The 25,632-nt window shown below is 43.7% G+C and overlaps 3 protein-coding genes across 3 annotated transcripts in view; 1 reads left to right on the forward strand and 2 right to left on the reverse strand.

Moving 5' to 3' along the window:
* NET1 (neuroepithelial cell transforming 1) overlaps window positions 1-559 on the reverse strand; it is a 52,902-nt gene extending 52,343 nt beyond the window's left edge. Inside the window, exon 1 of the mRNA XM_030836863.3 lies at window positions 309-559. Within this exon, the coding sequence (XP_030692723.1) occupies window positions 309-436 (128 nt within the window). The 5' untranslated portion in view covers window positions 437-559. The remainder of the gene's footprint in view (window positions 1-308) is intronic.
* A 3,081-nt stretch (window positions 560-3,640) lies between these two features.
* On the forward strand, window positions 3,641-15,585 carry TUBAL3 (tubulin alpha like 3). The gene is made up of 4 exons (XM_030837154.2): window positions 3,641-3,721; window positions 6,895-7,138; window positions 13,090-13,238; window positions 14,641-15,585. The coding sequence occupies exons 1-4, from the start codon at window positions 3,641-3,643 to the stop codon at window positions 15,583-15,585; spliced, it is 1,419 nt and encodes a 472-aa protein (XP_030693014.1).
* Window positions 15,586-23,801: 8,216 nt separating this feature from the next.
* Window positions 23,802-24,284, reverse strand: UCN3 (urocortin 3). Its single transcript, XM_030836846.1, has one exon. The coding sequence runs from the start codon at window positions 24,282-24,284 to the stop codon at window positions 23,802-23,804; it is 483 nt and encodes a 160-aa protein (XP_030692706.1).
* Window positions 24,285-25,632: the final 1,348 nt, after the last annotated feature.

The raw sequence follows: 25,632 nt of genomic DNA on the forward strand, positions 1-25,632 counted from the left end.
AGGGAGGTGGGGAAGGAGACTGGAGGAAGGGGGAAGGGGAGAGGTAGGAAGGAGAGGAGTGGGAAAAGGAAATAAAGGACCAGGGAGAAGATGATAGGAAGAGGGGTAGGAGGGTGAGAGGAGGGGGACGAGGAGGAGGAAGGAAAAGAAGGGGGAGAAGAAGGAAAGGGGGGGAGAAGAGGGAGGGGGGAGAAGGGGGAGGAGAGTAGGCAGCCCGGCCCTCCCCTGCCCCTCCCCTCCTCCCACCCCCTCCCCAACCTCGGACCCAACGCTAGGGGTCCCCAGGCGCCGCCGCCCCCAGCGCTCACCTGCCATCTGGCCCCGGCCCGGGGGTGTCGGCCGAAGGCTCTGCGGCGCCGCCCGCGCTGAGTCCCGAGGCCCGGCGGCTTCGCCTCCGCGGCCGGCTCTGCTCCTGGGCCGCCAGCTCGGGCTCCATGGCGTGAAGGGGGCGGCGCGGTGGCCGGGTGCCCGGGAGGCCCGCTGGGAGCCGCACGGCGCCCGGCCGCTTCGGCCCGGAGAAGGGTTCCTGTCAGGAGGGCGCCGCCACCGCCGCCGCCGCCATCGCCATCTTCCGGGGTTTGAAAATGGCGGCCGCGCGGCGACCAGCCAATCAGGGGACGGCGTGCGGTTGCTAGGAAACGTGGAGTCCCGCCCCTCTCCTCCTACCTCCAGGCGCTTAACTTCATAGAAGCTAGAAGGGGAGGGTAGCCGAGGGGGTCACCCTGCTGAAAACGCGTGACCTGGGATTTAGTTCTGACTCCATTCCTAAATCCCCAAGACCCGATTAGTAGTTCACAGTTCATTAGGACTTTCACCACAAGCCAAGGCAAATTGGAAGCATTTTAGAACTTTCTTAGCATGTGGGGAGAGGTTGAAAGTAAAATGAGGTTTGCACACGCTGAATTATTCATGTGAGATAAATCCCCGGTCACCAAAGGTATTGGAAAAATGTGTTCTCAGGGCTCTCTCTAGGAAACCAGTAAATCTGATTATGAGACCTCCTGTCTCCAGAGCAGAAGAGTCCAAGTGCCTTCATCCTCTAATTATAAGAAGGCACTACAGCACGTAAAGGACCTTCTCAAATAAAAAAGAAAATTGTTAAATAGCACATTCTTTGGTTTAAAATACTGCTTTCTTTATGTCAAAGGCTTTAAAAATCACCTCCCCTTTCACACTCTGATTCCCTTTCTGGGAATCTATCCTAAGAAATAAAATTGTATATACATTGAAGGGTAGCAATATATGCCACCTTAAACATGCTGCTTTGGAAGGAGGATTATTTTTAGCTGCAGGCACTTGAAGAACACCAGGTGCAAGAAGGGCCTTCTGACCTCCCCCCTTCTTCATGAAAGCAGGAGATAAATCTCCCCTGTGATAGCGGCCCTCCCCATATCAGGAGGATGGGGGGAGTCAGAGACAGAATTCTCTACAAACAGAAATTGTTTAAATAACTCTTATCTTCCTTTGGTCTCCCCGTGTATTTTACTTACTCTTCCACAATTCCCTCTCATTGTCCAACCTCGTACATAAGCACTAAGGTTTTGCTCCTTCTTTGGGTTTTTATTTTCCTATGGAGGATCCTCTGTACATGTAAAAATCTGTTTGCTTTTCTCCTGTTAATTCAAATTCTGTCTTTTTTTTTTTTTTTGCGATACACGGGCCTCTCACTGTTGTGGCCTCTCCCGTTGCGGAGCACAGGCTCCGGACGCGCAGGCTCAGCGGCCATGGCTCACGGACCCAGCCGCTCCGCGGCATGTGGGATCTTCCCGGACCGGGGCACGAACCCGTGTCCCCTGAATCGGCAGGCGGACTCTCAACCACTGCGCCACCAGGGAAGCCCCTCATACATTCTTAATACAAGAGGAGGATTCTTTCTTAAAGACATTTGTTATTTTCAACCTAGGTATACGTCGCAAGCAGATTTGGATAAGCTTTAGAGAATTCATCGGTAGTTGTGCACAGACTTTATCACAGGGTGTTCAGGTAGGCCCATCACAGCTCCTCTGACACCAGAGAAGTGAAAAACTGAAAAGAGGCTGTGCTGCTTTAAGTGTCTCAGCCCTCAGGTAGAGTCACTTTCTGCCCTTTGATAAAGCTTACCTGGGCGGCTCCTCCTGTCAGTACCACTGGGCAGTGGGGCACCTGCAGATCAACATGGTAAGTGGCTTCTATGTTGCTGACAGTGTTGCTGTCAACAGTTGTAGCAATTTTTTTTCATCCTGTGTGTCTCTCTTTTCCCCCACCAAACAATTCTTCATGGATTCCTGACACAAGAGAAGAAATGTTTAAAGAGGCATTTGTTTCTTTAAATATCTGTGTTTGGATCAGATTTGAATCTGCTCTGAATCTCATCTATTCATCTATAATTCTGCTGCTTTTAGGACAAGCTTTGTTGATTTGTAGTGGTTCACTGCCTTTAACGGAAGCACTGAGGCAAGATCCTCTCCTTCCTTTAGTTTTTACATTTGCTTTAGACTGAGTGTGCTGGTTTTTCTGTAGAAACCAGTGGCTTCGTTTTTAGTAATGCTTTCAGAGTTTCTGGGAACTTCAGACCCAGGTCACCGTTGCTGAGCTCATAAATGTGAGGCTGGGTGAAGGGCAGGGACCTCTATGTTGTCCTCTCTTGAGTCTAGTTCTTTGAGGACAATAATTAATACAGTTACTTACAATAATTCTGTTTGGGGACCACCTCTTATGATCCACTTTCCTTTCACTCTCGGTTTTTTCTTTTTTTAATTGACGTAGAGTCGCTATACAATATTATGTGTTACAGGTGTGCTATATAGTGATTCACAATTTTCAAAGGTCATACTCCATTTGTAATTACTATAAAATACTGGCTCTATTCCCCATGTTGTACAATGTATCCTTGTCACTTATTCTATACCTAATAGTTTGTACCATTTAGTCCCCTACCCCTAAATTGCCCTCCCCCCTTCACTCTCCCCTCCGCTAACCACTAGTTTTTCTCTATATCTGTGAGTCTGCTTCTTTTTATTATATTCACTAGTTTCTTGTATGTTTTAGATTCCACATATAAGTGATATCATACATGTTTGTCTCTGTCTGACTTATTTCAATTTTTCAAGTCCATCCATGTTGCTGCAAATGGCAAAAATTTGTTCTGTTTTAATGGCTGAGCAATATTCCATTGTGTGTGTGTGTGTGTGTGTGTGTGTGTGTGTGTGTGTATACCACTTCTTATCCATTTATCTGTTGATGGACACTCAGGTGGCTTCCATGTCTTGACAATTGTAAATAATGCTGTTATGAACACTGGGGTTCATGTATCTTTTCGAATTAGTGTTTTTGTTTTTCTCAAATATATACCCAGGAGTGGAATTGCTGTTTCATATGACAGTTCTCTTTTTAGTTTTTTGAGAAACCTTCAAACTGTTTTCCACAGTGGCTGCACCAATTTATGTTTCCACCAACAGTGTTATTATCTCTTATGTTCCAGTCACAGTAATTTTTAGTCTCAGAATTTTTAATTCTTAAATGAAAGCAAGCATTCGAATTGCTTTTTCATCTTTGATCTTCTCACCCCATTGGACTTTCTCTCCAACATTTTAAGGATGTTTATTTTATATTGTTTTGCTCTTAAAAATTATGCCTTCCTACATCAGGGATCCTTGCAGTAATGGAAATGCTCTGTCTTGAGTGTATCAGTTTTGATATTCTGGGTGTGATCTTGCAAGATATTTCCACTGGAGGAAAACAGGTAAGGGATCCATGAGCTCTTTCTGCATTATTTCTTATAACCACACATGAATCTACAATTCATATTTATCTCAAAATAAAAAGGTAATTAAAAAACTGTGCTGTCCTAGTAATTCCCAATAAGCTTTAAAGCAGCATTTATGAATGTGCTGTGATATCACTACTGATATTCAGTGGGCATTTGACAGTCTTTATTTTATATAGTGTGACTAATATTTTAACAGATAGTTTGGAAAGGAGGAAAAGGCTAAGAATAAGGTGGAGATAGCCTTCTGTCCCCGGGACACAGTTATGAGATAAACTCAGCTGCTTCTCAAACCAGGATGGGCAAGATTGGTCCTTCTTGGGCCAAGTATTCCTGCCAAGTTCAAAAAGCTGTTTCCCTCCTATGTCTGTATCACTTGGGAGAACAGTCCCCATGAAGATCAGCAATTGTTTTTCATGTTGTCGATTATTTTTACTGTGAATATTAAGAGCAAGTACCCTGTGTGCATGACCTGTTGGACTGGGTGGAAAACAGCCGTGGAAGGATGTTGTGAGAGAAATCTACATGCAAGTGGTTTTAATGACGCAGAAACAAGGAATTCGCCGCCCCCCTCCACCCCCTCCACCCCCACCCCTCCGCCACTTTTAAGTTTGTACCTAAATCTAGGAATTGGGGTCAGTTTTGATCTGATCACAGTAGCTAATGTACTGAGATCATCTTAAGTCCTTTGGGAGGAGAGAGGATTGAAGCTGTGCTTTACAGACTCAGGTGTTAGAAGGCTGTTGATGATGGAATATGTTGTTTTGATTTTTCTGTGCCAGATAGAGGTTGGAAAAATTGGTTGGTACTAAGTGAAGTGCTTTGTAAATTGAGTTCGCTTCCTTTGTCGTGAGAGACATGGTTGCATACAAAAGAAATCAAAGGGAAGTTCTACTCAGGTAATGAACTTGAATTCCTCGTAAAGCACAGAGTTCTGTGTTATGCCCGTGACTCAAGGAGACAAAGTACAGGGTTTTTATGGCTGAGCACAAGCAGAGTGAGCAGAGTCTGGGTCAGATGGCAGGGCTGTGATTGGCCACAGAGACCTCCCTCCCCTCCTCCAATCGGTGGTCTTTTTGTGGTTGAATCTCAGACCTTGGGAAAGTGCAGCCACGGACAGACAGAGGAGGGCAGTGTTGCCTATCAGCATATCAGGCAGACAGCCTGAAGGGTTCTGATGATGCAGTAAACAGACTTCTCACCCTGTAAGACCCTCTGCACAGACTTGTTCCATGACCATTGGCAATCAAAACACAACGATATTAAAGCCAGCAATTGCTGTCCCTTTAGATTTTTAGGATTTAACTTTTTCTCCCCTCTCTTAGATGAGTAGATATTTAAATTACAAAAAAAAAAAAGTTATTTGCCTTAAAAAAAATAAAAGTGAATGGTAGTTTAAAAGTGGGAGAGGAGAGGGGAGGCTAATGAGGGTGAAGAAAATAGGTAAGTTTAAACAGGAAAAAAAATTCTACCCAGACGTAACTAGAGTTAATATTTTGATGCATTTTAAAGACTTTTTTTCTGTGCTTATTTTTACTTTTATTTTATTTTATTTGTTTATTGATGTATAGTTGATTTACAAAGTTGAGTTAGTTTCTTGTGTACAGCAAAGTGATTCAGTTATACATATATATATTCTTTTTCATATTCTTTTCTATTATGGTTTATTACAGAATGTTGAATACAATTCCCTGTGTCATTCAGTAGGACCTTGTTGTTTATCTATGTTATATGTATTTATATTTATTTCTCCCCTCTTCCCCTTTGGTAACTGTAAGTTTGTTTTTTATGTCTGTGGGTCTGTTTCTGTTTTGTAAAGAAGTTCGTTTGTATCATTTTTTAGATTCCACATATAAGTGATATCATATGATATTTGTCCTTCTCTGACTTAACTTCACTTAGTATGATAATCTCTAGGCCCATCCATGTTGCTGCAAATGGCATTACTTCATTCTTTTTTATGGCTGAGTAAGCTTATTTTTAAATGTATTTGACATCATACTTTATATACAATTATATAACATACGCTTTCACGTAACATTTTAACATAAGTATTTCCCATGTCATACAATTTTTTGGTAACTGTTGAAGGTTTGCATAGCATGCCATTGTATCGATGTACTTTCCTTTAAATGCCCAACAATAGGTAAATGGTTAAGTAGATTGGTTCTTGGTTTTTACTCTTATAAATAATGATACTGTGAATGCCATTGTGCCTAAATCTTTGCATTTTAGATCATTTCTTTCTTTTGTAATTCATTTGTTTATGTCATTTTCCTATTTATCTAATAGATGTCTCAAGTATTTTTTAATTGATGTATATAAAATTGCCTTATGTATAGCTCATATATGAAGGGCTATACATAAATCCTTTTTTTTTTTTTGCGGTACGCGGGCCTCCCACTGCTGTGGCCTCTCCCGTTGTGGAGCACAGGCTCCGGACGCGCAGGCTCAGCGGCCATGGCTCACGGGCCCAGCCGCTCCGCGGCATGTGGGATCTTCCCGGACCGGGGCACGAACCCGCGTCCCCTGCATCGGCAGGCGGACTCTCAACCACTGCGCCACCAGGGAAGCCCATAAATCCTTTTTTATATACATCAGTATTTTTGTTTGTTTATTATAGTATGGAGTTTTTACATTTTGGGGTTATTAAATCTATAGCATGTTTCCTTGGTAAATTTTGCACTACTTTTAAGCTTAGAACATCCTTCCTTATTTAGAGCACATATGAACAGTAAATATAAAATCTCAAGATATGAGATTGACTGCAGTGGGTTTTAACATATATCAGGCTGTACATTGATTTTGGTTTTATTCCTTTCCAATAACTAATTTTTTTTTCTGGGTGAGAAAGCTTGATTTTATTCCTATATGATATGTCTTAACTCATCCTTAGCCCATTACACAATAGATGCTTAATTTATGTTGTGTGAACTGGAGTCCTTGGTTTACTTGTTCCTGAACCTTACCTGTACCTTGGTTTTTGGTTTCCATGAGACAGTTTTCATTAGCTTTATCACAAAGTTCTCTTGCTGGCATACGCTAGCCTGCTTTCTCTCAGCCCTGAGTGGACCTGCTGAGTGATGTAGCTCGTATTATCATGTTAGGAAGATGCACAGCTGTAACTTAAATACTACGGCTCATTTCAGAGGGAGTGCCTGTCTGTCCACATTGGCCAAGCTGGCGTCCAGATTGGGGATGCCTGTTGGGAGCTCTACTGCCTGGAACACGGAATCCAGCCAGATGGCGTTGTTCTCGACGGCAGGCAGTATCCGCAGGCACATGCCAAAACGGAGCCTATGGGTGCATCTTTCGATTCCTTCTTTTGTGAGACCAGAGCTGGGAAGCACGTGCCCAGAGCACTCTTCATGGACCTGGAGCCAACTGTTGTAGGTAATGTACATTTTACGTTCTAGTGTGTTTAACCGGGTCCACAACCCAAACAAGCAAGTATCAGTGGGTGGGATCATCAGATTACATGAATCTATCTGAACAGGATCATATGGCCCTTTTCCAAATTTAGAGCATCTCTCAGTGGACACTTAGGGTGATCAGCATGACAAACAAACCCAAAGGGAGGACTAGCTTAGCCTTCTTTCTCTGAGTGATGAAAAGAACAAAAACCTTGTTAGTTTCTCCACACAATCGACTGTAACAGAACACTAAATCTTTTCCTGGGTTTGAAAGCCAGTTGCTAGAAGCTTCTGACAAAGAATCTGAAATTTGGCATTACCTGCTTTTAGAGAATAGAATAGTTGAACATGATTCCAAAGAAGGAAGGAGCTAAATAACTCTTCTAATTGTGGGGAAATGATGATTAATGATTATAAAATGATTACTTACGATTATTAACAGCAAATGTTGTAGTATCTCGTGCAAAAACACTTGAAATGGAGCTGGCGAAATGCTGGGGAGAGAAAGGGTCTTGCTGACTTCAGAGAAGACTACAGAGGAGGGTGGGTTTGGGTTTGGTACTCTATCAATTATTTTCTGCTGTGTAAGAAATCGCCTCCAAACTTAGCAGTTTAAAAGACCAACAACCATTACTTTCTCCATGAATCTGCAGTTTGGACAGGGCTCAGAGGACAGCTCCTCTGGTCCATATGGTGTCAGGAAGGTAGACTCAAGTGGGAGCCGGAAGATTCACTTTGAAAGTGGCTCACTCGCTTGGCTGGCGAGTTGGTGCTGGCTGTTGGCTGAGAGTGAAGCCAGGGCTGTGGGGTCTCTGTGGGCTGCTCGTGCGTCCTTGTGGCATGGTAGCTGGGTTCCAAGAACAAGCATCCCACGAGAACAAGGCAGAAGTCCATGCCATTTTTATAACCTGGCCTCAGAAGTCACATTTTGTCACTTCAGCTGTCCTCCATGGGTTGAAACGGTTACAAAGATCCATCCTGGGAAGGGATATAGACCTCACCTCTTGATACAGAAATAGTGAGGTTCTAGAAGCACAAGTGAGATAGGAAATATCATTACAGTCTTCTCTGGAAAATACAATCTGGATTGGAGTTCATTTCCTCATCAGAACGAAGTCTGAATCAAGTAACAAACTGATGGAGAAAGTACGTTGATGTCAACGTGAGGGAAAGGATAGAAAGGTTTTTTAAATTAATAGGTGGAAGTTAAGAAATGTCAAGGCCAAGATTTATATTGATTCAGTATTACTCTGCTAAATGTTGTGAAAGAATTAAAAATAAGGAGCTACTGATGGCTTCAAGAACAGGCAAGACTAGTGTGGAACCTGAGAGAGGCAGTCACGTCATATTCTGACTTGAGTTATAAGTGCCCTAAGAGAATATCTGAATTTTCATTTCAAACAAATGGGAGTTTGCAACTGTGAGCTTTAGCTGGAGTCTGGTGTGCCATGATCCTGGGCAGGGTAGAATACGTCCCCAGAGGACCTTGGTAAATGTGGCTGAAGGAGCAACGTGAGAGCCCACACCCCAGCATTGTGAATATTGTAGCAGATATTTTAACTTGTGCTAATCCAAAGACCTAGGCAAATAGGAGGACCCAGGATCAGAAGCTAAGCAAGCTGGAGGAGAGACAGTCGGCAGGCAAAGACCAGAAGAAATTCCCCAATCCTCTAGAACTCAGCCTGGAGGGAGGGCAATTTTGAGGATCTTGAGCTGGTCCAAACAAAACACCATAAGCTCCAGGGTTTAGAGAGGAGGCACTGATTTTCCCTGTTTTATTCAACAAATAAAAATGCCTCATATGGCCAGACACTATCTTGACATTGGAGAGATATATAGTATCAGTCTTCCTGGAGCTTACATTCTAGTGGGGAGCAGACCTATAAAAGCCAAATAGTGTGTCTGGTGGCGATCGGAGCATGGGGAAAAACAAAGCAGGGCCACAGGGGAAGGGAATATTGCGTGTGAGCTGAGGGGGCTGTTTTTCAAAAGGAACGTCAAGGAAAGCTTTACTGAGGAGGTGGTGTGTAGGAATCTGAAGGAAGTGAGGCCTGAGCTTTACCTCTACGGAAAAGATCAGAAAAGACCTTATGGACCAAGTGATAGTTCCTCTGAGTCTGGAAGACTGGGCAGGGGGATTTTAATAGTTCACAGGTGAGAGAGATGGAAACCATGAGCAAAGACACATCCAGACACCCGTGAGTGTTGTTTCAGCTTGAAAATGAGGAGGACGTTGTTATAGGGGAGTCCTAGAAGGCTTAACCTGGAATGGAGGGTAAGGAAGCCAAGGAACCATCAAATAATAATCATGTTTAAAACCACCAAAGTCCCTGTGGATGCTGGTTAAGGATGCTGGGCCAGGTACATGGTCTCTGAGCAGGGTGGAAACATGGCAGAAATTTGTATACTTGTGAATGGTGGTGCTATATCACTGATCTCCCAGAAAGTGGATTTTACTGAAGGAATTTATGGAACTAACCACCCTCAAGAACTCAATTGGACATTGTCTTGAAGAAGCAGGCTTCCATAGATTCCCTACTTAAACTGAACTCAGCCTTATTGCTTCAGGTGAGAAGCAGGTAGTCTACCTGGAATTATATGCCCACTTGTTTGTAAATATATCTTTAAAACATCCCAACTTTGGTGGTTGTTTTTTGGTGTGCATATGTTAGTTAAAAGTAATTTCAACTCAGTTTTATTAAATTTAAACATTTAGGGGTGTACCAAATTGTGGTCATATACATGGTCATACACAGGAGAGCAAGGTGTACTGAGGGGACCACCTTGCTCTTAGAAAATGAATGCTTTTCCTCTTAGGCAGGAGCTTCTAGGTATCTGATGCCAAGGCCATTGAGGTACATCTGCATAAATACATGACATGAAGCCATTATCATTATTATTTGTAATTGTTATATGGGCCATGCATCATGCTCTGTGGTCTTTAATCCTCATGAAAACTCACTGGGGTAGGTCTTGCTATCATCCTTATTTGTGAGAGGATATAACTGGGGCTTAGAGACACTAAGTAACTGCTCTATAGCTAAGTGAGGAAGGCCAGCCATGCACCCAGGGAACTGATTCTTGAGCACATGCTCTGAACTGCTATGCAATGCGTATCCCACCCGCTATAACCAGGGCAACATTCCCAGAGCCTCCCTAGCCCTCAAATGCTGCTGCGTCGATCTTCAGGAATCACGCTGTTTGGATAATTCTAAGGTAGGTGAGTGTGACCCGGCCCTTGGACATGCTGTGTCTTGATGTTTTCTTGGTTTAAAAGGGAATGAAACCAGCAAGGGTTATGCTTAGTTGTATGGAATACTGACATCTTCATGCTATTTCCCTGCTTCAGGCATTTGTGTTAACTGCACCAAGTGGTGCGGGCATTTGAGTTTGCATGCTTCTCTCTCTTTTTTTTTTTTAACATCTTTATTGGAGTATAATTGCTTTACAACGGTGTGTTAGTTTCTGCTTTATAAAAAAGTGAATCAGCTATACATATATCCCCATATCTCCTCCCTCTTGCATCTCCCTCCCACCCTCCCTATCCCACCCCTCTAGGTGGTCACAAAGCACCGAGCTAATCTCCCTGTACTATGAGTCTGCTTCTCACTAGCTATCTATTTTACATTTAGTAGCGTATATATATCCATGCCACTCTCTCACTTTGTCCCAGCTTACCCTTCCCCCTCCCCATGTCAAGTCCATTCTCTACATCTGGATCTTTATTCCTATCCTGCTCCTAGGTTCTTCAGAACCATGGTTTTTTTCTGTTTTTTGTTTTGTTTTTTTTAGATTCCATGTATATGTGTTAGCGTATGGTATTTGTTTTTCTCTTACTGACTTACTTCACTCTGTATGACAGACTCTAGGTCCATCCACTACAAATAACTCAGTTTTGTTCCTTTTTATGGCTGAGTAATATTCCATTGTATATATGTGCCACATCTTCTTTATCTATTCATCTGTCAATGCACACTTAGGTTGTTTCCATGTCCTGGCTATTGTAAATAGAGCTGCAATGAACATTGTGGTACATGACTCTTTTTGAATTATGATTTCCTCAGGGTATATGACCAGGAGTGGGATTGCTGTGTCATATGGTAGTTCTATTTTAGTGTTTTAAGGAACCTCCATACCGTTCTCCATAGTGGCTGTATCAATTTACATTCCCACCAAGAGTGCAAGAGGCTTCCCTTTTCTCCACACCCTCTCTACCATTTATTGTTTGTAGATTTTTTGATGATGGCCATTCTGAATGGTGTGAGGTGATACTTCATTGTAGTTTTGATTTGCATTTCTCTAATGATTAGTGATGTTGAGCATCCTTTCATTTGTTTGTTGGCAATCTGTATATCTTCTTTGGAGAAATGTCTGTTTAGGTCTTCTGCCCATTTTTGGATTGGGTTGTTTGTTTTTTGATATTGAGCTGCATGAGCTGCTTGTAAATTTTGGAGATTAATCCTTTGTCAGTTGCTTCATTTGCAAATATTTTCTCCCCTTCTGAGGGTTGTCTTTTCATCTTGTTTATGTTTTCCTTTGCTGTGCAAAAGCTTTTAAGTTCCATTAGGTCCCATTTGTTTATTGTTGTTTTTATTTCCATTTCTCTAGGAGGTGGGTCAGAAAGGATCTTGCTGTGATTTATGTTGTAGAGTGTTCTTCCTGTTTTCCTCTAAGAGTTTTATAGGGTCTGGCCTTACATTTAGGTCTTCAATCCATTTTGAGTTTATTTTTGTGTATGGTGTTAGGGAGTGTTCTAATTTCATTCTTTTACATGTAGCAGTCCAGTTTTCCCAGCACCACTTATTGAAGAGGCTGTCTTTTCTCCATTGTATATTCTTGCCTCCTTTATCAAAAATAAGGTGACCATATGTGCGTGGGTTTACCTCCGGGCTTTCTATCCTGTTCAATTGATCTATATTTCTGTTTTTGTGCCAGTACCATACCATCTTGATTACTGTAGCTTTGTAGTATAGTCTGAAGTCCGGGAACCTGATTCCTCCAGCTCCGTTTTTCTTGTGAAAGCCTCTTTTTAAGCATATAACTAATCGTATAGATTGGTATACTTTTCCAGCACACAGCTGGCTCTTTATCTTAAAATGCAAAAGTACCATGCATGTGTGGTGGGTTGAATGTTGTCCCCCCAAAACTCTGCACCCACCTAGAACCCTAGAATATGAGTTTATTTGGAACTGGGGTCTTTGCAGATGTACATAGTTAAGATGAGGTCATACCAGATTAGGGAGGCCCTATGTCCAATGATCTGGTTGGATATATGGGTGATATATGGCCCATATAACAATTATAAATAATAATAATAAAATTGGCTTGATGACATGTATTTATGCAGATGTACCCCAATGGACTTGGCATCAGATACCTAGAAGCTCCTGCCTAAGAGGAAAAGCACTCATTTTCTAAGAGCAGGGTGGTCCCCTCAGTACACCTTATGAGAAGAGAGAACACACGGACAGGAAAAGGGGGCATTGTGATGGGGGCAGAGATGATGTGATGTAGCTGCCGGCCAAGAACTCCAAGAACTTGTATGCAGTCACCAGAAACTGGGAGAGAGGCATGCGGCCATTTCTCCACCAGAGCCTCCAGAAGGAACCAACCCTGTCGACATCTGGACATTGAACTTACAGCCTCCTGAACTATGAGGCAATAAATCTCCCTTGTTTTAAGCCACCAAGTTTGTTGTATTTTGTTACAGTAGCCCTGAGAAACTAATAAAGGGTGTATGACGGAAAAACGTGCTTTCAATTTATATGGGGATAATTATACCTTTTCCTCGATTAAGAAGGGCCAGTTGGGCAGTTTAAATCCATTTCTTTATAGGACATTAGAAGAGAGAAAGCGAGTCAGGGTGCAGGGCTGTGCAAGAGTTAGGGGTGCGATGGAGTGGACTGCACTGACCTCCTTTCCTCTTGGCAGATGAGATCCGTGCAGGCAGGTACCGCTCACTCTTCCACCCGGAGCAGCTCGTCAGCGGAAAGGAGGATGCTGCAAATAACTACGCCCGTGGTCGCTACTCTGTGGGGCCAGAGATCCTCGATCTGGTGCTGGAGAGGCTCCGAAAGCTGGCAAGTGGCTCCTCTCTCCTTCCACGGGCAGTGCCTGTGTGCCTGTGATCCTGCGGGACCCGCCCAAGCAGCACTTTCTACCTACGCCTCCATCACCACCCAACCTCTCCGCTGGGAGCCTCCTGTGCATGCTCAAAGCTGGGCTGGTCCTGATGTGGGCACTGACTACCTTCCTTACTAGGCAGGGGAAAGAAGCCTTTGCACTTACTGTACAGCCCCCATCGACTATTTTGTTTTTCTTTTTATATTTATGAGGAAATATTTTATTTTATCTCCCCCCATTTTATTGAGGTATAATTGACCTATAACATTGTGTAAAGTTAAGGTGTACATCATGGTGATGTGACACAGGAATATATTGCCAAATGATCACCACAGTCAGGTTAGTTAATACATCCATCCCTCACATAATTACCTTTTTGTGTGTGGAGACGACAACATTTAAGATCTGTTCTCTTAGCAGCTTTCAAGTTTACAACACAGTGCTGTTAACTACAGTCACCATGCTGTACATTAGATCCCAATAACTTAATCATCTTATAACTGGAAGTTTATATGCTTTGAGCAGCATCTCCCACCCGACCCCAGTTCCTCACAACTACTATTCTACTCTCTGTTTCTATGAGTTTGGCTTTTTTCGATTCCACATATAAGTGAGATGATGCAGTACTTTTCTTTCTCTGTCTGACTTATTTCACTTTGCTTAACTGCCCACAAGCTCCATCCACGTTGTCACAAACAGCAGGGTTTCCTTCTTTTTAGTGACTAGCCCCCATCTACTCTTGCTTCTGCTGACTCATGGCATATCTTTTTATCAGAGACTTCCAAAGATCTCTAAAACTTGTATTTTCCAATAGTTACTAAGATCTGTAAAGTTAACAGGAGGCACATCCTACCTGGAGATCAGTTACTCTTTACTGACAGTTAATTCTTCCCTAAGGACCTGTGTCTGGAGAATCCTTTGTCTAGTAAAAATTTTGGTATTTGGCATAATCATTAGGGAATACAGTACCTTTTACACGAGCACCGTAGATTGGGTATGAAAATGAAAGGTACTTCATCTACTGGGGGGGGATTATATTACTTCAATATTTTGCTTGTCATTTTCTTTGTTTTTGATAAAGACCTTACTTTAGATCACATACAGATAAATTCATCAGGGGTAGCAAAAGACAGTTGAATATTTATGCTTTGCTTACAGTAAAACTCTAAGCACTTCCCCCACTCCAGAAGTAACTTCTCAAGTATGTTTCAAAGTAAATATGTTTGTGATGAGTTAGTGATGGTAAACCAGTTCTTTCTGAAAGTTTCTGTTTGTTTTGGGGTACTAGTTGTGTCCCACGGTTACCACTGCTTCTGGGTTTATTTGGCTGAATTCTTATGTCCCTTTTACTTTCCCTAGGCGGAACAGTGCAGTGGTCTTCAGGGATTTTTGATTTTCCGAAGCTTTGGAGGCGGCACTGGATCCGGATTTACGTCTCTCTTAATGGAGCAGCTCTCCAGAGACTACAGCACGAAGGCTAAACTGGAGTTTTCTGTCTACCCAACCCCCCGGATCTCCACGGCTATAGTGGAGCCTTACAACACCATCCTCACCACCCATCCCACCATAGAGCATGTGGACTGTACCTTCCTGGTGGATAACGAGGCCATCTATGACATATGCCATCGCAAACTTGACGTTGAACACCCCTCTTATGCCAGCATCAACAGGCTGCTGAGTCAGGCAGTATCTTCCATCACTACTTCCCTCCGGTTTGAGGGGCCCCTGAACGTGGACCTGATTGAATTCCAGACCAACCTCGTACCTTACCCTAGAATACACTTCCCCATGACCAGCTTCGCCCCCATCATCTCTGCGGACAACGCCCACCACGAGGAGCCCTCTGTGTCAGACATCACAGCTGCTTGCTTCGAGTCCTCCAACCAGCTGGTCAAGTGTGACTCTTGCCTGGGGAAGTACGTGGCCTGCTGCCTGCTCTACAGAGGGGATGTGGTCCCCAAGGACGTGAACACGGCAATTGCAGCCATGAAGACAAGGAACTCTGTCCAGTTTGTAGATTGGTGTCCAACTGGATTCAAGGTGGGCATCAATGGTCATCCCCCCCGGGCAGTGCCGGGAGGGGACCTGGCCGAGGTCCAGCGGGCTGTCTGTATGCTGAGCAACAGCACGGCGGTCGTGGAGGCCTGGGCCCGCCTGGGACACAAGTTCGACCTCATGTACGCCAAGAAGGCGTTTCTGCACTGGTACATTAGGGAAGGCATGGAGGAAGGCGAGTTTGTAGAAGCCAGGGAAGACTTGGCAGTCTTGGAGAAGGATTACGAGGAAGTGGAGCGAAGTTTCTGATGCAGATCTGACTGGTGACAATGAATGCTAAGCTTAAGTGTCACGCTTTACACTTAAAGGCTAGAGTTCCCTTGATGAGCAGAAAAAGGAAATTAAGTCAAGCGAGTCCCCGAGTTCCAATCAAATGGGTCCATATTAACAATGAGCCCACATTTCCTTGTCTGTTGGTGTCACTCAGCACTGCACCCTGTGAACCTTCTAAGATTTGGAGTCCTTTGAATTTCTGGGGCTCACCTTTTTTTTTTTTTTGGTCAGAATGGAAACCTGGCTTTCTTCTTTGCTTTTTCAACCAAGTGACTGTGAAACCCTAAAGTGAATGCTCTTCCTTTCCTGTTCCTGAGATGGAAAATAGCATGTAATGATTATTAATGTTATTTTCCCATATATATATTTTGTACATTGATTAAATAATGAATATTTTCAATATGAGTCTTTTCCTTCTTCCAAGGCCTTAAGGTCTCAGTTTGCTTTTTATACAGACGAACAAATAAACAAACAACAAGAATATTCTTGGGTTTTTCAGAAGTTTGAATCCATGTGTGCTGCAGGTCAGAAGGTGAAAGTGATTTCTTTCCGCTCCTCTGTCCTTGAGGACGTGTTCTGGAAGCATGGCCAGCAGAACCCTGCGTGGGAGCCATTTAAGATGTTGAGAAAAATTGCAGATTCTTGAGCTTCGTTATGGACTTGCTAAATGAGAAGCCCTGGGAATTGGAGGGAGGGTCATCTGAGGATTTAAGTTCAAAAACCACTTCATGGAATTAACTTTGGGTATTAAACTGACTCATGTTCAAACAGGTGATAATTTAAAATGGACAAAACAGCTATAAATGCATTAAAACGACTAGCTAGATTTTAAAGATCCATGATGTTTAGTCTACTAGTTGGAAGTAAGATAAGACACTGCAAAGGTGCTCGCTTGGGCTTAGGTGTTGCTCTCGAGCTGATTGTAGGTAGGTTTCAGGTGCCTCGTTCATCTACAGCGCTGACCTTTCAGCCTGGGCCCTCCAGTTATGCTCTCTTGGTCTCCACGTGGTCTGTGCTTTTGGTCCGGCTGGACAACTGAAGGTAACAGGCTCTAAAGCCTTGGCTGGAGGCCTAACGTTGTGGTTCTTGTTGTGAGATTTATCAAAGTGCAATGCTACCACCTTCTTTTTGCGTGTGCCACCTGGACCCGAGAACTGCCGCTCCATCTTTAACACTTTCCTGGTAGATGCTTTTACAAACCAAAATCACTGCGCTGAGATGTGGCCTTTAAGAGCTTCATTCCAACAATGTACCACTTTGCTTATTTTCAACTCACACTGCTGTCACCACGGAGGCTAATGACTGCAGTTTAGTGGAAGTATTTTTTAGACACTCTTCACCATGTTCACACGCATTCCTTTCAAGCTACACCGCTCACCCCTTCCCAGCACGTTTTTTTCTTTTCTTCCTCTCTCCTCTGCCTCTGCTCCTTCTCACTACTTTCTCTCTTCTTTCCTTCTGTGACCGTGGGGTGTAATTCCGACTTCAAACCCAGATCAGACGTCACCTGTTGCCTGTGGCCTCTTGGGAATATAGGGAGAGTGGAGATACACTATGAGGTTTCTCACTATATTGAAAATACTGTAGTAAATTCTCATTGATGATATATATTTTTTCATGTGAATATCCTACATAGTAGTCTGAACGTTTAGTAGGCTTTTACTAAGAAAAAATATTTTTATGTACATGTGTTATTCCTCTCTTTGGACACTGGAGGGCGCTAGTGAAATGCTTAAATAATTGCCGTTCGTATGTTTTTTTTTAGTGTTCTAGAGGGCACTTGCATATGTGTGTGTGTGGGGGGGCGTGCGCACATGTGTGAAAAGACATTTAGAAAACTCAAAAAAGAACATTTAGAAGTTTCCTTTTGTTTTTAAAAATTAATAAACTACTAAAATTAAGCTTAAAATCCTAAACATTTCTTAAATTTTTAAGTTCAGCTTGTAAATCTTATTATTTCTAAGTTTAGCAAAGTTAAATAATCACTTTTAAAGGGAATATGTTTGAATTTTTGGTGCCCTTTGCAATCTTAGATAAATGTTCAAATATTTTAGGTTGTATTTATAAATTTATTTTATTTTAAGAATTTTAATTGTCTGACAAATTTTCCCAAGTACTCTAATTCTTTTAGAATTTGAAAAAGAATATATACATGTATATGTATAACTGAATCACTATGCTGTACACCTGAAACTGTCACAACATTGTTAATCAACTATACTCCAGTATAAAATAAAAAGATAAAAAAATCTAATTCTTTTAAAATCGAACAAAGTAAACTATAAATGTGGTGATTAGTATTCCTATATGTTCCAGACTGTCTATAAACTAGTAAGATTTTTATTTAAGATCACAGGTGTAAATTATTTACTCAATTTACATATTTAAAATTGGAATTATCAGGCTGACTATGATTCTTTTAGGCCAAATACTCTTAAATATTATACATACTGCACTTTAAATGCTAATTATGCACAGATTCCTTGTCACAAGAACTTTAATAATCCTTATTTAATTAACTCATTCACCAATTATTTACTGAGTGCCTGTCATGTGTTCCTCATTATTCTGACCACCGGGGATAAACATTAAGCCCTCCCACCCCACCCCTCAAAAAATCCCTGCCCTCATGGTTTATATGGTAGTGAAGGTGGGGTGAAAGATAATAAACATGTTAAATAAGTAAGTTATATTGCATGTAAAAGGTGATGGGTACAATAGTGCACAAAGGAAATAATAGAGCCTGGTAAGGGGAAAGGAGGTTGCAATTTGAAATAGGGTGGTTACTAAAGGCCTCAGTGAGAAAGAGGCATTTGACAAGGAGTTGGAGGAAGTGACACAGGGAGAATGCAGATGCCTGGAGGAAGAACATACCTGGAAAACGGAACCTGCAAAGGAGACTCAGAAGGAGGGGCTATTGAGGAACGAGGGAAACAGAGTATGATGTCCTGAAAGCCAGGCTGGAAACAAAGTGTGTGCGGGGGGCAGGTGGTGGTTCAATGGGTCGAGTGATGCTTACAGATCAAGAGGCGTGAGGGCGGAGGCTTGACCACTGAATTCAGCAACGTAGGGGTTCTGGCTGACCTCCGTGAGCAGTTTCAGTGGAAGGATAGGGATGGACATCTGACTTCGAGAATGAGAGGTAAGTAGAGGGAACTTCCAAGGGAGCGCTGTCAAAGGGAGCAGAGGGATGGCCACCGCCCGGAAGGGGTCAAGGGCTTGTAGGCTGTCGTGTAGGTTTCTGTGCCGAACCAGGCAGCCGGTGGGGCGACACTGACGATGTGGGAGGAAGAAGGGCCAGTTGTTGGCTCAATATCATAAGCAGGCGAGAGGGGATGGGAAGCTGGTGCAGAGCACAGCGTGGCCCTCCACCAGGAGTGGCTGGGCGTGGGGGTTTCTAGCGTAGAAACAAGGGCAGAGTGCGTGAGTCCAGGTAGGTAGATGTGGGGTGGGATTGTGAAATTTTGCTTCTGAAGCATCCAATTTCCTTGGTGGAGTAGGAAGCAAGGTCACCAGCCGAGCCTGGATAGGGAGGATCTATGAGAGGTTTGAGGAAAGAAGAGGAGGGAGAGTCTAGGACAGTAGGCAAGTGAATGGTGTAGAGAGATGTGGCCTAATTGCTGAACAGCTTTAAGAGCCCATTTGAGGCATCTTGTCAGGATTTTAAAGTGAGATCAATCAGTGGTGTGTGTGTGTGTGTGTGTGTGTGTGTGTTAAGCTGTGTTCAGTTTCAAGGTGCAGGGGCAGTATGGTGGAGTGTTTGAATTTCTCAGGGTTTAATGAATTAGGCAAAGCAAAAGTGGAACAAGAGAATGACAGGTGTCTACAAAAAACAATGATAATGATTGACCACGGCGTTTAAACTGGTAAAGCGTGAAGAGATGTTATGAGCAGAAGGTGAGGGACAGTGAAAAGGTAGCAGGATCAACGGATTACTGGTCTCAGTGGGGCTGAAAGACCATTGGAGTTGGTGTCCTAGAGAAAGCGAGCTGGAGAGACAGGAGGGGCCGGTCCTACAGTGTATGATCTGTGAGGATGAAGTCTGGGGTGTGGCCATGGGATCGCGTGGCCGAGAGATGGTGTTGGACGGGGTCAGGGAGTAGACCTGAGACCCGGGATGTGGGGCAGGTCATCTTATGCATGTTAAAATCACCAATCGTCAGGGCAGGAGGGGTGTCAGAGAGGTTGGTGAGCTAAAATGATCAGGAACTGAGGCAGGCTGACCCAGGTTCTGGTAAAGAACAGTGTCAACAGGGTGGTTAGGCTGATTCGATCCTAAGACATGAGGTTCAAGCTGGGGGATGATGATTTAGGGAGGAAGGAGACAGGACTATCTCCTGGGGTTAAAGATGCTCGCCCCTTAAGAAAACACCATGTCATCCCATAGGCTTGGGGTTACCTTCCCAAGATAACTTTTTTGTCTTTTGCCTTCCCAGCTTGCCGAGGCTTCTAAGTGACGCTGACTAGGCTGTGACAGGATCTTGGCAGCTCTCATGGATGTGCTGAACCCTAGGCAACAGTCCATAACAGAAACTTCATTAATTAAAGGAAGAGGTGGGATCATTGTGTCCTATGCCTGAAACTAATATGACGGTGTATGTTGATTACACCTCAATAAAAATACATTTAAAAAAGAACGAAGTGTCCCATAGCGCACCCTTAGATTTGAGTCTAACTAACTAACCTAACCTAGTTTTCAAGTCTGATTCCATCTGTGGTTCTTACTAAGGTGGCTAGCTACACCATTTGATTAGGTTTTGTCTTTCTCTGGCTCTTAATATATAATCAATGTCTTTTAGTTTAATACTACATACGTTTGAACTCATGTACCTCCCATTTCTTGGAATTACATAAAATGTCTGATTGAATTCTGGATATCACTCGGCTTTCCCTGATTATTTGGTTACAGCTTCCAAAATTATTTCACTGCCATGAAGCCGGCACCGTTGTCAGCTGTTGGTATTTGTTTGCGGGGTTTCTTGTTGGGTAGAACATTTGGAGATCCTGTTATGCATGCACTTGTCTCCTTGGAGAAGGTTCACTTGGCGTTTGAGCCTCACTTTATTTTAAAAAGAGAGCTTAAACCCGTTTTTTCAAGAGAGCTCAACACAGTTCTCCCCCTTCCGGCCCCCCCCCCCCCCGCAAATGATTTTACAAAGTGAAATCGAGAGTGAATCTTGGTTTTACAAGGTGAACTCAAGGGTGGCAGATGGCAGCGGTAGTGATCTCTGGATGTGGCCTTCTCCCTTCTCACATGTTGATGTGACTGTGACGGGGTCCATTCTGGGGACTGGAGCTCGGACAGCAGAATGCTGGCCTCAGCAGGAGCCCCCGGCAGGAAACCTGTGCTTTCCCACTGTTCTTGGTGGGTCCAGCTTTGGCAAATACTCCTTAGTTTATTAAGCAGATGCTTCTGTTCACATTTAAATCACCTGTAAGGCTCTGAGGGCATTCTAAACACCAGATCCACCTGCTGAAGACATAATAAGCCCTAGTATCTGTGTGGGGCTTTCCCAGCTGCTCCCACGTTTGTGGTTCACTGGGGCTCGTGCTAGCCCTGTAAGGCAACAACGTGGTTCATGTTTTTATCCCCTTTGTACACGTGAAGGGCCAGCTCTGCATGGAGGGATGAGCAGAGGCTTTGTGGCCAGAGAGATCTGACTGTCACTTACCAGTCAGGAGACCTTGGACAGTTCCCTCACTTCTCTGGGCACCAATCTCTTGCTTCAGGTGCAAAGCTGAATCCTCTAGGATTCTGTTACATATGCCATTCCCCTTCCCCTGCCAGTAAACCTCACCACCTCAGATACATTTTAGCTTATACGTGATGGTGTATTTGCAAAAAGAGCAAGAGAAAATCTGGCATTTGCAATGATCTGTGCTTTCTTTTTTTTTAATCACCCTTTTGATTGGAGCTTTTGTGATATAGGTACCGTCATTCAAAACAAAGCAAAACAAAACCTTTTAAAGCTGCTTATCTAAGTCCGCTAGAGGCTGCTGTTATCAAGGCTTTGCTCACCTAGCCAAAGGTCCTGAGGAGACAGCTGTGAACTTGGGCGTGCTTGGGGGTACCAGCTGCAACTTTTAAGTTCTCCTAGCTTTCGGTTGTTCATGGAAATGTCACACCTGCTTGATTTTTTCCTTAGCCAAGCTAATCTCCTGCTTCGTGTCCTTTGCACCTTTGGCGTGAACAGAATATGCACTATTAAAGCAAAAATAAATATTAAATGCAAATTTTAAGAAATCTACAAAATGGAAAAAAAAATAGTTACTTTAAAATATACTCATGAGAACTCCATGAGGTCACATTCATAAAGAGATTTCATGGGACATCAGCACTGAGGCAAGTTAAAGGGTTTGCTCAGAGGCACATAAGAAGAGGAACCCAGACTCAAGGTAGGTATTCTGAGTCTCGGGCAGGATTCTTTCTGCTCTATCATGAGGGTTTTTTTCCCAGGATGGAAACAACGCTTGCATTTCGGTTTTTTGAACATTGGTTCTGTTAAGAGATGGGGTATTTTTCATTTCAAGTTTAGCTTAACATTTCAAAAAATGCAGTTTCGCTTTTGCCCATAATGTCCACCAGAAGCAGGATTGTTGAGTTAAAGGTAAAGTGAACTTGTGATTTTAATAAGTATTTCCAAACTGTCTCTCAGAGTTTATATTCCCGCCAGCCAGCAGTGGAGGAGGGTGGCTTTTCACCTCATCAATCACCGTGTGGGCCAATTGTCAAACAGGGACATTTGCCTATTTGATGGGTGACAAATTCTATGAGTACAGGTTTAATTTGTTTTCTTAGCAATGAAGTTTAGCATCTTTTCATACATTTAAGGATCATTTGTATTTGTGTGTGTGTGTGTGTGTGTGTGTGTATGATTTATTCATGTCCTTGCTTATTTTTGGGGGGGGATTGTTCTTTTCAGTTTTTAGTAGCTCTTTATATATTTGATCAGTAAGCCATCTGTGTTTTACATGAGTGGCAAACATTTTTCAAATCTGTCATTCATTTGTCTCTTTCTGTCTGGTGGTGATGGGGTTAGTTGCTGGTGTGTGTGTACGTGGTTTATTTTATCATGCGGAAGTTCCTTTTATGTATTCATGACTTGTCACCATGCAGAGGCTTTGCTGCCAGAGGCCATCAGAGTTCTTGCCGATGTCCATGTCTAGTGAACTTATACTCATATTAAACCTTCTCATCTTGCTCTGAATTCCTCATTTTTTTTTTACACTAATTGCTATCACGTTACCGTTCATCACTTATATACTCCCCAGTGGTATCTGCTTCTTTTCAAATTTTGCTTTTGTCTGTTCACTTAGACTGTTGAGGCATGGAGAGCAGAGGCCTTGCCTCCCACATCAATATCCCCCGCTGGGTCCAGCACTGGGCTGGACAGTGACCATGGGTTCAAGAAGCACCTGTTAAAGATTGGTAGCCCAATCCCTAGCAAGCATGGAGGAGCTGAGGATGTCTCCCATTAAACCCAGGGGCCCACTCGGTAGCAGATCCCAGGCTGTGTCCCTGGGTGGGACCAGGCCATGTAGATGGCTCTTGATCGAACGACAACCGGCACAGTCCTGCATCTTGGCCTTTCCCAAGCTCTTCTTCAGCACCCCTAAAACCTCCAGGAACCATTCCTGTCCTGGGAGAGTTGGAAATGGGCTCACATGTAACCTCCCTCACTAGCTGTCCCCTTTCCAAGCCCGGAGGCCTGAAAGCAGCCGGCTGAAGGAAGAGGAATTGAAACCAGCCAGGGGTTCAAGTAGCCATCGGTTTTAATGGGGGTGAGAGGGGAGGGGAGGGAATGCTGAGTGCCCTCATCTTCTGGCCTTGTCTGGGGAAGGTGGGTGTGTGGAGGGGAGAGAGGCTCTGCATGCCCTCTTCTCGGGCATTGGGTCATGAGGGAGCAGCATGGAGGGCAGGAGCGCATGACCTTTGCCTCTCATCGTGGGGAAGAGAGAGGAGATGCAGAATGTAGGTGGAGATATCAATGGCCTGGGATCTGTGAAGCGGATACTGCATTGGTGCGTGCATGTACAGAGGAGCAGGGAGCTGGGCCAGAGGCAGGAAGAAGCAGAGGGGTTGAGCAGTGAAGCAGCCTGCAAAACAGGGCAGATTCTTCCAATACGAACCAACCCTCCCCTCCACCCTGACCTCTGTCCCAGATGGGCCGCCCTGCTGCTGGCCTCTGCTTCTACTTCTTCCGCCCAATCTGGGCCATCAGGTGGGCGTTGGCAGCTGCCTTGGCTCGTAGGTTCTTGGCCTTGGCAATGTTGAAGAGGATGTTCATGATGTTAGTGGGGACATCGAGGGAGAGCGTGAACTTGGTGCGTTGGTCACTCTTGGCCTTGTCCTGGTACAGCCTCCGCCGGAGCTGCGCCTGGGACGGGTATTTGTGCCAGGTGCTTCTAGCCCCACCGCCACCCCCAGAGCCAGGGAAGGTCCTTTTCTCCTTGTCTTTCTCCTCCTCCTTCTCCTGGTCTTCTCCTGAGAGTGAGTCTTGGCTGGGCAGGGAAGGGAAGCTTCTCTTGCTCAGCAGGGGCGCATCCTCCAGCTGGCTCTTCTTGTTGAGGCAGCTGAAGATGGGCTCGGCTTTGTACAACTTTTGGGAGAGGCCTGTCCTGGGGGCCCCTAGGAGCAGCAGCAGTAGCAGCAGGAAGTGCGCTGGTATCAGCATCTCTCCCTGTAGCAGAAAAGAGCAATGTGGGAAGAGGGTGTGAAAGGGGGCTTAGGGCGCAGGAGGAAATGGATCAAATCCAGTAGGGCTTTGTTCATGTTCAACTTCACTGGTTGTCAAAGTGTGGTCTCTGGACCAGCAGCACCATGTGGAAATTTGTTAGAAATGCGAAGAATTCTCAGGTCTTGCTCAGAGCTAGTCAATCAAAAACTCTGGGGCCAGCAATCTGCACTTTCACAAGCCTGATGATGACTGATCCTTACTTTAAATAATCCAAATATATGAACTAGCTGCGTAGCATGCAGGGAAAGCAACACAGACTCTGCAATTAGTCAGGCGTAGGCTCAAATTCCAACTTGGTCCTTATTTGCCTGAGGGCGGTGGGCAGATTGGTTAACCTCTGAGAATGTCAATTTCCTCATCTGATAATTGGGGATAATAATAACTACCTCATAAAGGTTAAGTGAAAGATTAAATTAAAATGGAAAAGCTCCTGGTCTAACGAAATACTTAATGAAGACGGTTGGTTCATAACTATTTATATATAAATCATCTCCAGGTCCTATTACGATAAGATTCAGTACACACACAGCCATCTCAGAAGTGATCTGTCTATATCTATATATCTATAAATATACTATAAATTATATAAATAATATAATATAAATTATACCAATTATATCAATATAATATAAATATAGATATACAAATATGCCAGGTAATTGGATCCTGCAGACCAGTATCTTTGTTGGGTTGTGTTTTTGGCTTTTCCGTTTTTTCTATACACCATTTGCTCCATCCTAACCCAGACAGGCTCTCCTTGCCTTGAACTCATTCTAAGTCAGCAGTTCTCAAGCTTCAGAGTGTTTAGAATCATGTGAATGGATTGTTCAAACACCAGTTGCTGGGTCCCATTCCAAGCATTTCTGAATCAGTAGGTTTGGGGTGAGGCCTGAGAGTCTGCATTTCTAACACATCCCTAGACGATGCTGATGCTGTGGGTTCATGGACCACGCTTTGAGAACCACTTTCTCAGTGTTCCAATCCATCTCTGAGCTCCTTAGAATTGTGTGTCCAATTCCCTGAGAACATTTTACAGGGGTGTGTGTTGACTGTGGAAAAGTGGACTTTTTTTCCCTGTCAATATTGTGTCAATAACCAGACTTCCTGCTTTATCATTTACCGAGGAGCTCCTTAGTTGTTTTGCATAATAGTAGCATGAAATGTGGCTTAGCTTAGAATTAGCTGCCTCACACCTTGGAGGCATCTTAAAGCCTGGAAGAACTTTCAAAGGGCTTGTTAAGGCTGAAAAGATTTAAAAAACCAAAAACTAATTGACAAAGAAAGG

This window comes from Globicephala melas, chromosome 2 (assembly GCF_963455315.2).
Source record: "Globicephala melas chromosome 2, mGloMel1.2, whole genome shotgun sequence".
Lineage (NCBI taxonomy): Eukaryota > Metazoa > Chordata > Mammalia > Artiodactyla > Delphinidae > Globicephala > Globicephala melas.